At 41.3% G+C, this 16,005-nt stretch overlaps 1 protein-coding gene across 4 annotated transcripts in view; it reads right to left on the bottom strand.

Moving 5' to 3' along the window:
• Nucleotides 1-3,110: 3,110 nt before the first annotated feature.
• Nucleotides 3,111-16,005, bottom strand: part of LOC122661556 (pumilio homolog 5-like) — an 83,270-nt gene continuing 70,375 nt past the window's right edge. For all 4 annotated transcript variants that reach the window (XM_043856982.1, XM_043856983.1, XM_043856984.1 and 1 more), the window contains one exon: nucleotides 3,111-3,229. In XM_043856982.1, the coding sequence (XP_043712917.1) occupies nucleotides 3,207-3,229 (23 nt within the window). In that variant the 3' untranslated portion in view covers nucleotides 3,111-3,206. The remainder of the gene's footprint in view (nucleotides 3,230-16,005) is intronic.

The raw sequence follows: 16,005 nt of genomic DNA, 5'->3' as shown, positions 1-16,005 counted from the left end.
TGGGGAGTATTGGATTGTATGGGCCAAAATATCGTGGGTGTATTCTGGACTTTTACTGCTTTTATGATATATAAAGACATGTCGGCTTAGTTAGGGACAATTCTGTCCATGTATTGTTTTCTATTCAATATAAATATATGGCTTGGAGTCTGCCTTGGACTATCCAAGCATTCAACTCTAATTTTATTCATGTTAATAGTATTTCATTTACTTAATATATTGTTCATAAATAAGCAAATACCTTCTATTTGAATCCAATAAAAATAGTTAAAAAATCAAATTTCAAATGGATAAAAAGTTAACCCCCAAGTTCAAGAACAAAAACTGGATTTTCGATGATAAGAGATATTTTCAACTTTCTAATGCTGGGATTTTTCTCAAATCTAAAAACTTCTTAAATCTTAATATGATAAAACATTATTAAAAACCAAAAATGCGGTAAAATATTCATTTGTTTTGATGTCTAAAAAAATATTTTTATTCAGAACGCTTTTAAACAACATTCGCGCACACCAAATTAGGTTTGACCAAAATATAACACCTTCATTATAAATCAGATTTAAGCAATCTTGGATTTGTTTGAAACCTTTGTTGGAAAGCTTTCAAACAAATCCAAGATTGATTAAATCTAATTTATATCGAAAGAGTTATGTTCCGGTTAAGGGTGTCAATTTGGGACCGGAACCGGGAACCGTCCCAATACCATCCCACTAAAACCCGGTACCGGACCGTCCCATTAGTTAATGGGACAGTACTGGTATTTGATTTTGGTACCGAATGATAAACGGGACGGGACGATTTTGGGACGGGATTCCCAACGGTACCAGTATCGAAATACCAATTAGGTATCGGATGGTACCGAAACTACTAGTACCGTTTAAAAAGAAAGAGTATATAAGATCTTTTTTTAAAAAAAAAAAAAAAGGTATAAGAATTATAACGCATTAGGGTTTCACTAATTGCCTTTTGAATATGAAGAGGCATTAGGGTTTCACTAATTGCCTTTTGAATACGAAGAGGAACAACAGGTCAATAGCCATAGCTTGAAGTCTCTCCTCACAGAATCTGCTACAGTGCTACTCCCTCCTCCCTCCTCCCTCCTCCCTCCTCCCTCGACCAATTACATCTACCAGGTTCTTCTTTTTTGCACTTCGTACTTTGTACCATACTACCATGTGACATGTGTGATAAGTAGAGTTTTGTTTAGAAAAATCAAAGAGGAAACACAACCGGATTCTTCCATTTTGTAGGACTTCTCTAGATTTAAAAAAATGAAAAGCTTATTACATGTGATCTTAGGAAGTTTGAAGAAGTAAAACTATGATTTCATAACTTAAATTGCTTTACAAAAAGCAGTAGACAACTTAGATTTCATGATAGTGAAAAAATTTCACAACACTAATAAACCCGCCTTATTAGAAAAAATTAAACTTCTTCTCCCTTTTTCTACAGTGCCTAGAATCGTTTAAGAACCGGTACCGTCCCGTCCCGCTAGTAATCGGGACTAAGATCTAGATTTGGTCCCGTTAACTAAATGAGACGGTACTGGGATTGACACTTTTGGTACCGATACTGGTACCGTCCCGTCCCAAATACTAGAAACCGTCCCAATTGCCACCCTTAGTTCCAGTCAAACCTTATTCGATACCATGTCCACAAACAATATATAGTATCAAACTTAGATCAAAACCACAAATATTATTTTTTGTATTTTCTATGTGAAACTAATGCATGGATTGGATTTAAAATGTCACAAATAGGTAGCACAAGAAGAATTAGGGCAAAAAAACTTCTTTTGAGCCTTGAAACCAAGGTTCAAGTTAGCCTGGAGAAAGTTCTAGGTTTCGACCAAGATATGATTAAAATCGAGACGAACTTGATTTTTGGCTGATCAAACTTAGTCGAAACCCGAGTTTTAGAACCTTGTGCGGGACCACAATCTCTAAGGCTGAGTTAATAGGCGCCAACAAAGCCTCATAAGGAGAGCTTTAATTTTCCCATGTTGTAATGCCACAAAGTGGTACCAATAGACCAAACCCCCCAACCCCAACCCCAACCCCCACCCCCACCCCCACCCCCCAACCCACATACACAAAATATAAATAAGAAAATTAAGGAAATACTTATATAGTACTGAAATTTGGCTGATAGATCCAGATATGGGTATCATTCCACAAACCCACACTCACACACACACATTGCATTAAGAACCATCGGCATTAAGGGTGCATAGAACATGCCATTCCCCCATCTAACAAGTTTCTCTGGGCAAAGCTACACTTTCCAGACCAACAATTCCGATTCCATGAGGCAGACAACAATCCTACAACAATGCACGGAAGTGATGCTGGCTTGACCGACCTTACCCAAGGAAGAAGCTGCGGTAAGTCTGAAATCCATCCAATAACACAAAATACATTATCTCTTTAGGGAGAAAGTTCTCTATCCGGGAGTATGGAATGAGTCTATCTCTCTCCTCCCCATATGAAAAGACACCTCTACCCCCTTGTTTTGAGGAGAGAGATAAACATATGAGAGTGCTGATGTAAGCCACACTCCCGGATAGAAAACTACTTCCCATCTCTTTATTACAACAAAGCAAACAACTTAGTTTAATACTTTCATTTCTTTGCTGCCATTTTCTATTTGTTAGATAGAAAAGCAAGATAGGACCCTTATTTTCGGTAAAAGCACATTAACAAACAAATCCTAGAACAAATTTTACAAAATCAAGGACCATCTCTACTTCCACAAGTCCCCCCCTTGATCATGATGGTATCGACATTGAATTTTATACAATACATACGCAGTTCAAAGAAATGTAATACACATTTTTTGCTAAAACCGTGACAGGCAACTGATTTTCAGTAAAAGCACATTAACAAACAAATCCTGGAACAAATTTTACAAAATCAAGGAGGATCTCTACTTCCACAGATCGTCCTTGATTATGATAGTATCTACATTGAGTTTTATACAATACATACATAAATACATACATACAGTTCAAATAAATATAATACACATTTTTTGCTACCTTTACAATACTAAACTAACTACTTACAGCAGGTGCATCTCCCCACCCTTCAAGGTATTGAACAGTTTCTTTGTTTCCAATGCCGGGAAGGGCAGGGGCATCTTCTGTGATGTCTTCACCAACCACAAAGAAATTAGGACACCATTCAAACATTTCCTGTCCTTCTACCTCATGTTTCCAAAGCTTGAATTTCTGCATGTCAGGAAAGCATTGTTAATAAAATCTTGTCCCAATAATAAATAGATTGGTCTAATATGGAGAGACAGAGAGACATTACGAACTTGAACTAATAATCCAATTACTAACTCCATTCAATGCCCTACATCCTCACATCTCCTGTTACATTGTCTTCGAGGGAGACATTTATTTAGTTTAGGGTTGGCGAACTGCAGACTTCACAGAAACACAAGCCAGAAAACAGGACTGTCTCGAGGGAGGTTCAATGACACAGGAAAAAAGGAAGGTGGGACCCATCTAACTTTCCTTTTCATCCAATGAAGTCAAAAATCAATTTGCCATTTTTGCCAATAAAGTGTCACCCTTCTGGACCACTGAAAATACAAGGAAAGAATCATACATGCAAAGCCATGTGATTGAGGGTCCAAAATTGGACATGTGGCCTGAGGAGGTATTCTATGTATCCAACAGTCTTACAGCTCTTCCCAGAAAAACCAACCGCAAACAAAGGAAAGATTTTTTTTCAATGGCAAATAGTTTTTGACCAACAAAGAAAGTAGTTTTTGGTACCAAAATCATAGTAAATCGAAGACCAACAACTTTGAAAGCATAATTTTGAGAGTTCACAATAGGCCGCCAGTCTTGGAAGATACAATACCTATCCTTAGCACGAAGAACAGTCATCAAATGGGTTACTACTGATATTCCAACATATAAATGTCAACATCATTATAGCCTTTTTAAATCTGCAACAGGTTAGATGCAATACAATCAAGTTCCTGGTCAGGCCAATAGACTGATGAAAGGAACATACATTTAGAAACTGAAAACAATCCACATTTAGAAACTGGAAATCAATCTCCCAGCATAAAAATACTCGTGGACTAGGTCTTCAATTAAGGTTACAAATTTTACCTTTTGTAGCTATTACAGCCGCTTATCCCAAAAGCGCAAGCTATTAGGAAGGGGACACACAACAATGTATATCAACACCCCCCTCCATGTTCAGGCCCCTACACACATGACTCTGCACGTGACACCAACATGTAGCACCGAGGGTACAGGGCATAGGGGCACAACAACACACTCCCCCACACCTCCCACTCTCCCAGAGATAAAACACCCTGCCTACTGGCTCTAATACCATGTAACACATCAGATCAAGAATAGCCAATATCTAGCCTTGCGCAGGAGAAGAAAGAAGCGAAAAAGAGAAGAAGAAAATAAGAGAGAGTGCAAACCAATTAGAAGAAGTTATCTCTAATTGGATGCTAAGAATATATTTATAATAATGAAGTTCAGTGAGGTCCCTGATTAATGTGTATTTACACATAAGTCCCTGAAGGAAAACATGATTATAGAAAGCCCCCAGCAACACAAATTAATTCTTAACAGTACCCACCACCTTACCTGACCCTCATTTGGAGGGTACGGGTAGAGGGACCATTGGTTCTTAAAATTTCACCTGCCTCCCAAAACTGCCGGAAATGTTTCAAAATAAAGTAAGTATTAAGGCATACAAATAGCTCGCGTCATCCTTATCTGGATCCAGCTCCTACTACTGCATCTCCTACTTTTTCGGCTCATACCTTGCGCTCCGACAGCCTCCTTCACCTCATCAATGGCACCAATGTCTTGGTAACCCCTCTTTATGTTCTTTATGTTTATTGTTTCCTACTTTGCTTAAAAACTGTAGTCCAGATAGTTTTCATTGTGAAATTTGTGAGTTAGCCAAACATTACCCGAGCACTTATTCGCCATCTTTTAATAAAAGTGAACTTCCTTTTTCTGTTATTCACTCTGATGCGTGGGGACCTTCTCGCATTGTCTCTCAAGACGGTTTCCATTGGTTTATCTCATTCATAGATAACTGTACCCACCTCACTTGGGTTTACCTGATTTACCATAAATCGGAGGTGTTTGCTTGTTTTCAATCATATCTGACCATGACCGGACCCAATTGGATGCAACCAATTTAGACCGGTTCAATTTAAATAGCAGAAAATAAACTAAGTATGGAAAGGAAATACTAGAATGTATACCTATGCTATAGCTCCCTAACTAAGCCCTAATGTCAGGACTTCTTCTTCTTCCTACTTGGTGCTGCATCAGTAGTAAATGTCAATTTTGGGAACACATGGATGATTTAATGCATGGTTTTGGCTAGGATGAATCGATTTTTATTGGAGGTGGCCTGAATAGACATGTTGGGAGCGATCGTAGAGGATATGAAAGTGTACATGACGGTTACAGGATTGGGGAGAGAAACGAGGAGGGGACCTCAATCCTAGACTTCGTGGTAGCTTATGATCTTTCCATTGTAAACACTTTCTTCGAAAAAATAGACGAACACTTAGTTGCCTATAAAAGTGGGAATCATTCCAAAATAGATTTCTTCCTAACTATAAGAGCAGACAGGATGGTGTGTAAGGACTGTAAGGTTATCCTTGGGGAGAACCTAACCATCCAACATAGAAAGGTGGTCCTGGATATGTGCCTCAGTGTATAGAAGGGTAAGAGGAGGGAACCTATATACCCTAAGATAAGGTGGTGGAGATTAAAAGGGGAATCCCTGTGAACATATTTACTGATAATATGGTCAACCAAGGAAAGTGGGAATTTAAGGGAGACATCAATGCAATGTGGAACGAGATGATGACTTGTATTAAGAGGGTTGCCAAGGATGTGCTAGGGGAAGCGAAGGGTAGCCATCAGGTCCATAGAGAAACTTGGTGGTGGAACGATGAGGTCCAAGCAGCCATTAAGACCAAGAAAGATTGATTTAAGGTATGGCAAAGGCCAAAAGAAACATAGGATAAAAAGAGGTATAATGATGCCAGAAACGAAGCTAGGAAGATTGTGGGGATGGCTAGGGCGAAGAAGTATGAGGATCTCTATATCAACCTAAACACAAAAAAAGGAGAAAAAGCTATATATAAGATAGCTAAGATGAGAGAAAGGAAGAGTAGAGATTTCAATCAGGTGAGGTGTATCAAGGGTGATGATGGAAGAGTGTTGGTAAGGGATGAGTATATTTGTGACCTACTAAATGGAGATAGGTTGAGTAGAAATGACCCGAATGACTCCAGTATTCAACAAGACTCCACAGGCCATAGAAATGTACGAAAAGTTAATGTGGCGAAAGCTAAAGAACCCTTAAGAAAGATAAAACCAGGCAAGATACCAGGTCCAGATGAGATTCCAATAAAAGTGTGGAAAACCTTAGAAGGTTACGGGGTATATTGGTTAATCAATCTGTTTAAAAGGATTATGAACACAGGGAAAATGCCAGATGAATGGAGGAGAAGCATTGTAATCCTGATCTACAAAAATAAAGGTGATATCCAAAGCTGCAATAACTATAGAAGCATAAAGCTAATGAGTCACACTATAAAACTTTAGGAGAAGGTTATTGAAGCCCGATTGTGAAGAGAGACTCATATCTTAGCGAACCAATTTGGCTTTATGTCGGGCAGATCCACGACAGAAGCTATCTACTTATTGAGGAGGCTCATGGAAAGATATAGAGAAAGCAAGAAGGATCTCCATATGATCTCTATTGATATGGAAAAAGTCATGGTTCGAGAACTCGGTTTCGGACATGGTTTTGGTCAAGCCAAAAATCGAGTTGGACTGAGATCTTGGCGAGTTGGTGCACTTTTTTTTTTTTTTGAACTTGATTAATGGTTTTGGTGGGTTTTTGACCTACAGCCTATTTTGGGCTATTTAAACACAATGGCACTATCATATTTTCCAAAATCAAAGTCCAAATAGGAGTTTGACTTGGTGGGAAACCAGGACAGACAAGATTGCTTCAATCTGGTTTATATTGAAGGAGTTACCTTTCGGTCAAACCTTATTTGGTATGCGCGAATGTGTTAAGTGTCTGTCCTGGTTTTTGGCATATATAAGTGTTTGTATACTGAGGTTTGCCACCGAGATCTTGGCGATACAATGCATTCCTCTTATTTAGCCTATCATCTCGTCTCGGTGTTTCAGAAAAGCGAGATATTACCGAGATCTCGGTGAGTTCTTGTTTAATGGAAAAAGCCTATGACTACCCTAGAGATTTAATCCGGCATGTTCTATTGAAGAGGGGTGTCGAGTAAATATGTGGATGTAATTAAAGATACATATAAGGGCGTGGTGACTAGTGTGAAATCTGTGGGAGGTCAGGGCATGGAATTCCCAATTATGATTGGGTAACATCACGGATTAGCCTTAAACCCTTATCTATTTGCGCTTATCATTGACGACCTAACCAATAGCATTCAAAACGAGATCTCGAGGTGTATGCTATTCGCCAATGATATTATTTTGGTGGATGAGACAAAAGCAGGGATTAACGATAAGTTAGAGCCATGAAGATCAACCTTGGAAACAAAAGGCTTTAAGATTAGTAGAACGAAGACGGAGTATATGATGTGTAATTTTTATCATAATATGATGGATACTAACATGGTGCGAATTGGGGAAAAGGAGATACCACAAAGTGACTACTTTAGATATCTGAAGTCAATCATAAATGTCACACCCTGGCCCGGTTAATAAGGGCATGGTGTGACTAGATGCCAACCCACATCCAACCAACCTCCAGGATCGCAGGTGCAGTACTCCCATCCACAACTATCACAATACAGTAATCGAAACGCAGCGGAAGAGAACAATAATAATAACAACAGTAATAAGAAGATCTAGGTGATAAACTTGATATTTATATTCATTGAGACTTGCATTACAACCGTACAGTTTCAAAAGTAAAACAAGTCAAAGTTTGTATAAACCACTATATGATATCTAACAAAAGTAATGTAATAACACAAAAGAAACATAGCCTTGTCCGTCAGGCCACATCACAAAAATGCGCACGCATCGCACACGCATAAAACGTCATGAATTTCCAACTCCTGCACCGCACGACCATCATCGGTGTGGAAGTCCGAAGCAACATCATACCCAACTCCCGGTTTCTCACAACCAGCCATACCATCTGAAAAAGAGGGATATCCACGGGGATGAGCTCCATTGAGCCCAGCAAGGGAAAACATGCAAACAGATGCAAATAGTCCATGATGATCCATGTCTTAAAGCTAAGCATGCAACTAGCAACAGATCTAGGTCTCATGAGGTTTAAATGCTACTGTAGTAGGTATGATATTCTCATAGTTGTCATGGCGTCGCCATGGCAACCTGGCGCTGGGGGAAAGGGTATATCGAGGTCCACCATGATATATGTATAAATATCGAGTGATATGGCTTCCATGGCGTTGCCATGGATGCCATACCACGATATATGGGCATGTCGGTCGATATTTGTACATTTGAATGTATAAAAGTCAGGCTTATATATATATATATATATTTTTTAAAACCATTTAATAACTTATATGCTTTTTCGTTAATGTGTATTGGAGGTGTAACTTGAACATTAACATAAAAATTAAAAACATTAAACATAATAACATATAGTCATATACCCTAATTGGGGGGAAATAGAAATCGCAAAAGGAAAAACAAAGTTCAAGAGTCGAGAGGAGTTCGTGAGACAGAGGAACAGTTCGTGAGAGTTGAGGCAGAGGATCGTGACTCCGGCAACGGCAACTTTGGCTTGTGTTCCTCGCTTCCTGTAACTCTCGGCAGAGAGAGTTCTTCACTCCTTCAAAGTTCGAACTTCTCCGGCAACCTCCAGGACTCCAAGTAAATTTTTATTTTTTTTTTAATTTGGTTCTTCTTCCTCCTCCCAGTCCTCCGGCAACTCAATTTTTCAGTTCAGTTCTTCAGTTCTTCTCCTCCCAGGCAGACCTCTTCTTCTTCAGTTCTTCTCCTCCCAACCTCCGGTAATGATTACAGCCAGTACTAGACTACTAGTAGTATCGTCTTTTTTTTATTTTTTCTTCTTGCCTTGCACAGCCACAGTTACACACACAGAGACAGGGAGAGAGTCGAGAGACAGAGGGGGGGGGATTAATTTCAGCTAGTAGTCCTCGACTCCTCTCGGTTTTTTTTTTTCTTTTTTCTTTTTTCTTCTTCGCTTGTACAGTCACAGAGACGGGGAGATAGTCGAGAGACAGAGGGGGGAGGGATTTATTCCAGTCAGTAGTTACAGCCATAGTCCTCTCCTTTTTTTCTTTTTTCTTTTTTCTTCTTCTTGCCTTGCAACTAGCATGCTTACAGTCGCAGACCTTGGGAGTTCTTGCCTTGCAGTTGCAGGCTTCCACATAGACAGAGAATGTATTTTTTTTTTTTCTTCTTCTTGCCCTGCACAGTGCACACATACACACAGTGTCACACACAGAGACAGGGAGAGAGTCGAGAGACAGAAGGGGGGGAGTGATTTATTACAGCCGAACTATCTCTGTTTTTTTTTTCCTTCTTCTTGCCTTGCAGTTGCAGGGTTGCACAGTCACAGAGAAGGTGTTTGTTTTTTATTTTTTCTTCTTCTTACCTTGCATACAGGCACACACATACACAGTTACACTTACACACACAGAGACAGGGAGAGAGTCGAGAGACAAGGGGGGGAGGGATTTAATAGTTATTACAGCCAGTAGTCCATCACTATTCAGTATCCACTCACAGTCTCAGTCACAGACTCACAGTATCACACACACATGACACAACAGCAGCAAGCACATATTCAATTCCATAATTTCAGGTTTTTTTTTCCGTCCATCCATTAATGTTAATCTGCAAAAAACCAGTACTTGGATTTTGTGTTTTGACTGTTTTCCATCCTAGTTCAGCTTAATGTTAATATGCTAAAAACCAGTTTAATTGTTTTTTTTGTTTTGTTACCTTTGTAGTCTCTTTCACTCAAGTACTCAACTAATGACTGGTTCCACACCAATTAGTACTGGGGGTGAAAATATTGTAAGTATTGGAGCTACTCCAGGATATGATCCAAGCAAAGACCCAGCAAGGAAGGCCAAATCAAATGACCCTGGGTGGAAGTATGGGTATTGGCCAGATCTAACAAACAAGAATGTTGTTAAATGCACCCTTTGTGGCAAAGAAATGAGCTGTGGAATTAAAAGATTGAAGCAACATTTGGTGGGTGGATATGGAGACGATACTAAGTGTATCAAGACGAATGATGCTATTTCTCAAGTGATGAGGGAAGCTCTAAATAAAAAAAAAGAAGAAACAGATTATAGAAGTATTGGATGATGATGATGGTGATGATGATGCTGTAGAAGTTGGAGGGCAAATACAATCAGAAGATACACTAGAAGGACAATCCCAGACTCCTACAGCTGCTAGGGTGGCTCCTAGCTCTGGGACAATTGCTAAGAAAAGAAAGGTTACTCAGCCTCAAGTAAGGGGTCCCATGGATGCTTATGTTAGACGGACTCCTGAGCAAGTAGTCAATGAGAGGCATAATAGTAGTTCTACTCAGACTACTATAGAGAACCGTTTTAGGACACTAGAACAAAAAGCCAGAGTTGATTATCACATTGCTAAGTGGATGTATCAGCAAGGTATCCCATTCAATGCTATTAAGGCAAGGACCTTGATACATGCAATAACGCATGGGCAGCACCCTACGTGCATGGGGGTAGCTATTCTGGTTTGGTTTTCTTCTAGTAGTGCCCATTTAGTTTTCCTTAAGTGGGTCCATGATCACATGTGAGATCATGTGGGGGTTAGTTATTGGAGGTGGGAAGTTGTATGTGGGCGGTTATAGGGGAGAGGTAGTGAGGAGTCTTGAGTCAGTTATATTCTATTGTACGTAGTTAAATATCATGGTGGGAATGAATATTGCATCTTTTGAACCTAAATTAATCTACTCTTGAGTAGGGAGGTCAGGCTTCCTCAGTAAAGCCAGTGTCCTTGTGTGATTACTTGGTTTTTCCATCATTAAACCTTCTCTCACTTCCTTCTACCAGCAACATAGGTAAGAAAGGGAAGGGTTCTGCTCAGTATATACCAGCTTGGTATCAGAGCTTGGAAATGGATCAGAGGGTGGAAAGATTGGAGGGAGATGTTAACTCTCTTAATGAAGGGCAGCAGCAGATTTTGACCAAGCTTGAAGGTCAGGAACAACTGCTCGCAAAGATTGGAGACATGTTTGAGCGAATGGTTTCGCAACCACCCAACCGCGAAGAGGGGAATGTAGGGGAGAATTCAAGAGCTTCTACTCAGCACTTGGGGCTGCCCAAAACTCCCTTACAAAATTCTGTTGTGCGCACCACGTCGTCGCAGCAATCCTATCTTCCCAAGATAGTTAAGCTGGATTTTCCCCGCTACAATGGTGGAGACGACACAACAACTAGGACCTGCAGAGTAGAGCAATTTTTTGCTTTCCATCAAACACCAGAGGAGGAACGGGTTGCCTTGGCATCCTTTCACCTAGAAGGGGAAGCACAGTTGTGGTACCAGCTCTACAAGCAAAGCGATGGAGGAGTGACATGGGTGGATTTTTGCGAAGGGCTACACGCTCGATTTGGGCCCGACTCCATTCCAGGACTTTTTTGGCGAGTTGGCCAAGTTGCAACAAACTGGTTCTGTACGTGATTATCAAGCAAAATTCGAGAGGATTTTGTCAAAGGTGGGTCAATTGCCACCTAATCAGCAAATCAGTTGTTTTGTGAGCAGACTCCGTGACAACATCAAGGCTAACGTTCTAGCCGCGCAACCAGCCACACTCTCTAGTGCTATTGGGTTAGCACGGCTGTTCGAGGCTAAGAACCTATCAATGCGAAGAAGTTTTCCACCGGCGGAGCCACGCAAGTTCATGGTAGCCAATAAAGAAGCTTCCAACGGAGGAAACACCTTACCCATTAAGCGAATGACGGCTGGAGAGATGCAAGAGCGGAGGGCAAAGGGGCTCTGTTACAACTGTAACGAGCGTTTTGTGCCTGGTCATAGATGCAAGAAACTTTTCTTAATAGAGGGGTGTGGCCCAGAAGAGGAAGAAGAAACAACTCTGGTGAACGACATTGCTGAGGAGGTGGAAGAAATACCAGAGATTTCTTTGCACGCTATTTGTGGGGTGAAAACTCCTGAAACGATGAGAATGGTAGGGAGGCTTGGCCACGTGGCAGTGACTGTGCTGGTCGACTCTGGGAGTACCCATAATTTTTTGAGTTTAAAGGTAGCAAAAAAAGTGGGGATCTCTCCTACAAATCAGCAACCATTTGAGGTAATGGTGGCTTCTGGAGAGAAGATATCCAGCCCAGGTATGTGCAAAAATGTGTCTTTAAATGTTCAAGGAGTTACAATCGTTGCAGATTTCTTTCTCCTAGCCTTGGGTGGTTATGAAGCTGTGTTGGGTGCCCATTGGCTGCAAACTCTAGGCCCTATTACTTGGGACTTTGCCAACCTTATCATGAAATATGAGGTGGCGGGAAAGGAGGTTACACTCACGGGAATATAAGCAGGAATGGATAAGATTATTGAAGATCCCACTCGTGAAACAAGGGGGAGCAAACAAGGACTCTTGTTACACCTATGCTCAATTCTGCCCACCAAGACTGAGGTGGAACCCACTTCAGCTCACCTACATAAACTCCTCAACCGTTTCAAAGAGATTTTTTATGAGCCAAAAGGATTACCTCCCACTCGGTTACATGACCACCGAATTCCACTCAAAGCCAACTCCCAACCGACATGTGTGAAGGCCTATCGTCATCCGTATTTTCAAAAAAAGGAAATTGAGCGGTTGGTGGCGGATATGCTCTCCACAGGAATCATACGGCCCAGCAACAGCCCATATTCATCGCCCGTTATACTTGTGAAGAAGCACGACAATTCTTGGCGCATGTGCGTTGATTATTGGGCATTGAAGAAAATTACCATTAAGGACAAGTTTCCGATCCCTCTCATTGATGAGTTATTGGATGAACTCCATGGCGCCCGGTTCTTTACTAAACTGGATCTTCGCTCCGGATATCACCAAATCAGAGTTGTGCCAAAGGACACGGAGAAGACGGCATTTAGAACTCACCATGGCCACTATGAGTTCTTGGTAATGCCGTTCGGCCTTACCATGCACCCTCTACATTCCAAGCTTTAATGAACCAGGTATTCAAAGAACACCTAAGGAAATTCATTTTGGTTTTCTTTGACGACATTTTGATTTATAGTACCACATGGGAAGAGCATCTGGAGCATTTAGAGAAGGCTTTGCAGATTCTAAAGGAGCAAAAATTATTCGTGAAGAAAGAGAAGTGCCAGTTTGGGCAGCCTAGCATACAGTACCTAGGTCACATAATCTCTGCTGATGGAGTAGCAGTCGACCCCGATAAAATTTCAGCAATGCTTGGCTGGCCCATGCCCAAGTCTGTGAAGGCCATGCGTGGATTCCTGGGTCTTACAGGATATTATCGTAAATTTATTCAAAATTACGGTAAAATAGCTGGACCTCTCACAGGGATGCTAAAGAAGAACAATTTCGAATGGACTCCTGCTGCAGATGAGGCTTTCAAGCACTTGAAGGACGCAATGACACGTGCACCTGTCTTGGCGTTGCCTGATTTTTCCTCACCATTTATTGTGGAATGTGATGCTAGTGGATCGGGTATTGGTGCAGTGCTCCTACAAAAAAGGCCTATTGTTTTTCTAAGCCACGCCTTGCAAGGAAGGAATCTTTTCCTTCCCACGTACGAAAAGGAAATTCTAGCACTCGTGGTAGCAGTTCAGAAGTGGCACTCTTATCTGATTGGGCGACAGTTCGTGGTTAGAACCGATCAAAGGAGTTTGAAGTATTTGTGGGAGCAGAAAATAACTACCCCCGCCCAACAAAGATGGTTATTCAAACTCATGCACTACGATTTTTTAATAGAGTATAAAAAGGGGAAAGAGAATGTCGTGGCTGATGCCTTATCAAAAAGAGAGGAAATAGGGAAGGAAGAGGAAGAAACGGTCAAGTCAAATATGGCAACTCTAACTACCTTAGTGGGAGTTGACACATCATCAAGGAGAGAAAAACTAGGAGGAGAAGAAGAAGGATCGAACCATCCTAACTTGGTGGCTCTATCTCAACCTCCAACAAATTGGGTGGCGGCTATTAAGGAGGAAATTGGGTTTAGTGAGGATATGCAACTCCTTATCCAAAAAATAAGGGATGACAAGGCAGTTGGGCCGTGGGAAGTTAGAGAAGGTGTGATATTTTTTAAGTCGAGAATTTATCTCCCAAAAAATTCTCCACTTATCGACACTATCATTGACCAGTTCCACAATAGCACGCATGAAGGCTATCCCATTTATCCCACATCGGTTATATGGGAAACTTGATGTGGGTTGATAAGTTCATGGGTTCCCTCACCTTATCAGCCGGTTTTATGGGGTTGAGTTCTTCCAAGCTCGTATCAGTGGTATCAAAGCTAGCACCACGTCTCTCAGGTGAAATCGTGCGGCTCGGGTGGTGACGTCGGTATGGCAGTGTTCGACCGGGACTAATAGCTAGTGCAAAACCAGCCCGCGTGGGCGCCGGGCCTGCGGAGCGTGGTGGAATGTTACGATCCCATTTATCCCACATCGGTTGTATGGGAAACTTGATGTGGGTTGATAAGTTCTTGGGTTCCCTTACTTTATAAGCTGGTTTTATGGGGTTGAGGTCTTCCAAGCTCATATCAGTGGTATCAAAGCTAGCATCACGTCTCTCAGGTGCAATCGTGCAGCTCGGGTGGTGACGTCGGTATGGCAGTGATCGACCGGGACTAATAGCTAGTACAAAGCCAGCCCGCGTGGGCACTGGGCCTGCGGAGCGTGGTGGAATGTTATGATCCCTTTTATCCCACATCGGTTATATGGGAAACTTGATGTGGGTTGATAAGTTCTTGGGTTCCCTCACCTTATAAGCCGGTTTTATGGGGTTGTGTTCGTCCAAGCTCGTATCAGCGTTCTTCCAAGCTCATATCAATAGTATCAAAGCTAGCATCACGTCTCTCAGGTGCAATCGTGCGGCTCGGGTAGTGACGTCGGTATGGCAGTGTTCGACCGGGACTAATAGCTAGTGCAAAGCCAACCCGAGTGGGCGCCGGGCCTGCGGAGCATGGTGGAATGTTACGATCCCATTTATTCCACATCGGTTATATGGGAAACTTGATGTGGGTTGATAAGTTCTTGGGTTCCCTCACCTTATAAGCCGGTTTTATGGGGTTGAGTTCTTCCAAGCTCGTATCAGACCTTTAAGGTGATGTGCGAGTCTATTGCACAATATGGTTCTGGATATATTCCACCTTCATATCATCAAGTGAGAGTGCCATTGTTAAGAAATGTTGTGAATGAAACTGCAGAGATGAAGAAAAAATATGAGGAGTATTGGAAGCAGTATGGGTGCACTCTTATGTCTGATGGATGGACGGATAAACGGGGAAGGCACTTAATAAATTTTCTCGTTAACTATCCAGAGGGGACTTATTTCATAGGATCTGTTGATGCATCTAGTATGGTTCAAAGTGCACAAATGCTATTTGAATTGCTTGATAGCAAAATTGATGAGATTGGTGAGGACTATGTCATTCAAGTTGTGACTGACAATGCTTCAAATTATAAGTTGGTTGGTAAAATGCTTATGGCAAAGAGAAGAAAGCTATACTGGACTCCTTGTGCAGCCCATTGCTTAGACCTGATGTTGGAGGATATAGGTGGTCTGAAAGACTTTAAGAATGTGATAGGTAAGGCAAAAAAAATAACCACCTTCATCTACAGGCGCACACGTCTTCTTGATGCAATGAGGAAAAGAACTGGACAAAAGGATCGTGTGAGAGCTGCAGTTACTAGATTTGCAACTGCTTGTTTGAAATGTCAGAGTTTGGTTAAGCATAAGGATGCATTGAAGCATTTGT

This window comes from Telopea speciosissima, chromosome 5 (assembly GCF_018873765.1).
Source record: "Telopea speciosissima isolate NSW1024214 ecotype Mountain lineage chromosome 5, Tspe_v1, whole genome shotgun sequence".
Classification (NCBI taxonomy): Eukaryota; Viridiplantae; Streptophyta; class Magnoliopsida; order Proteales; family Proteaceae; genus Telopea; species Telopea speciosissima.
The sequence above is the reverse complement of the archived record's forward strand: the minus strand, read 5'-3'. Positions and strand labels throughout refer to the sequence as shown.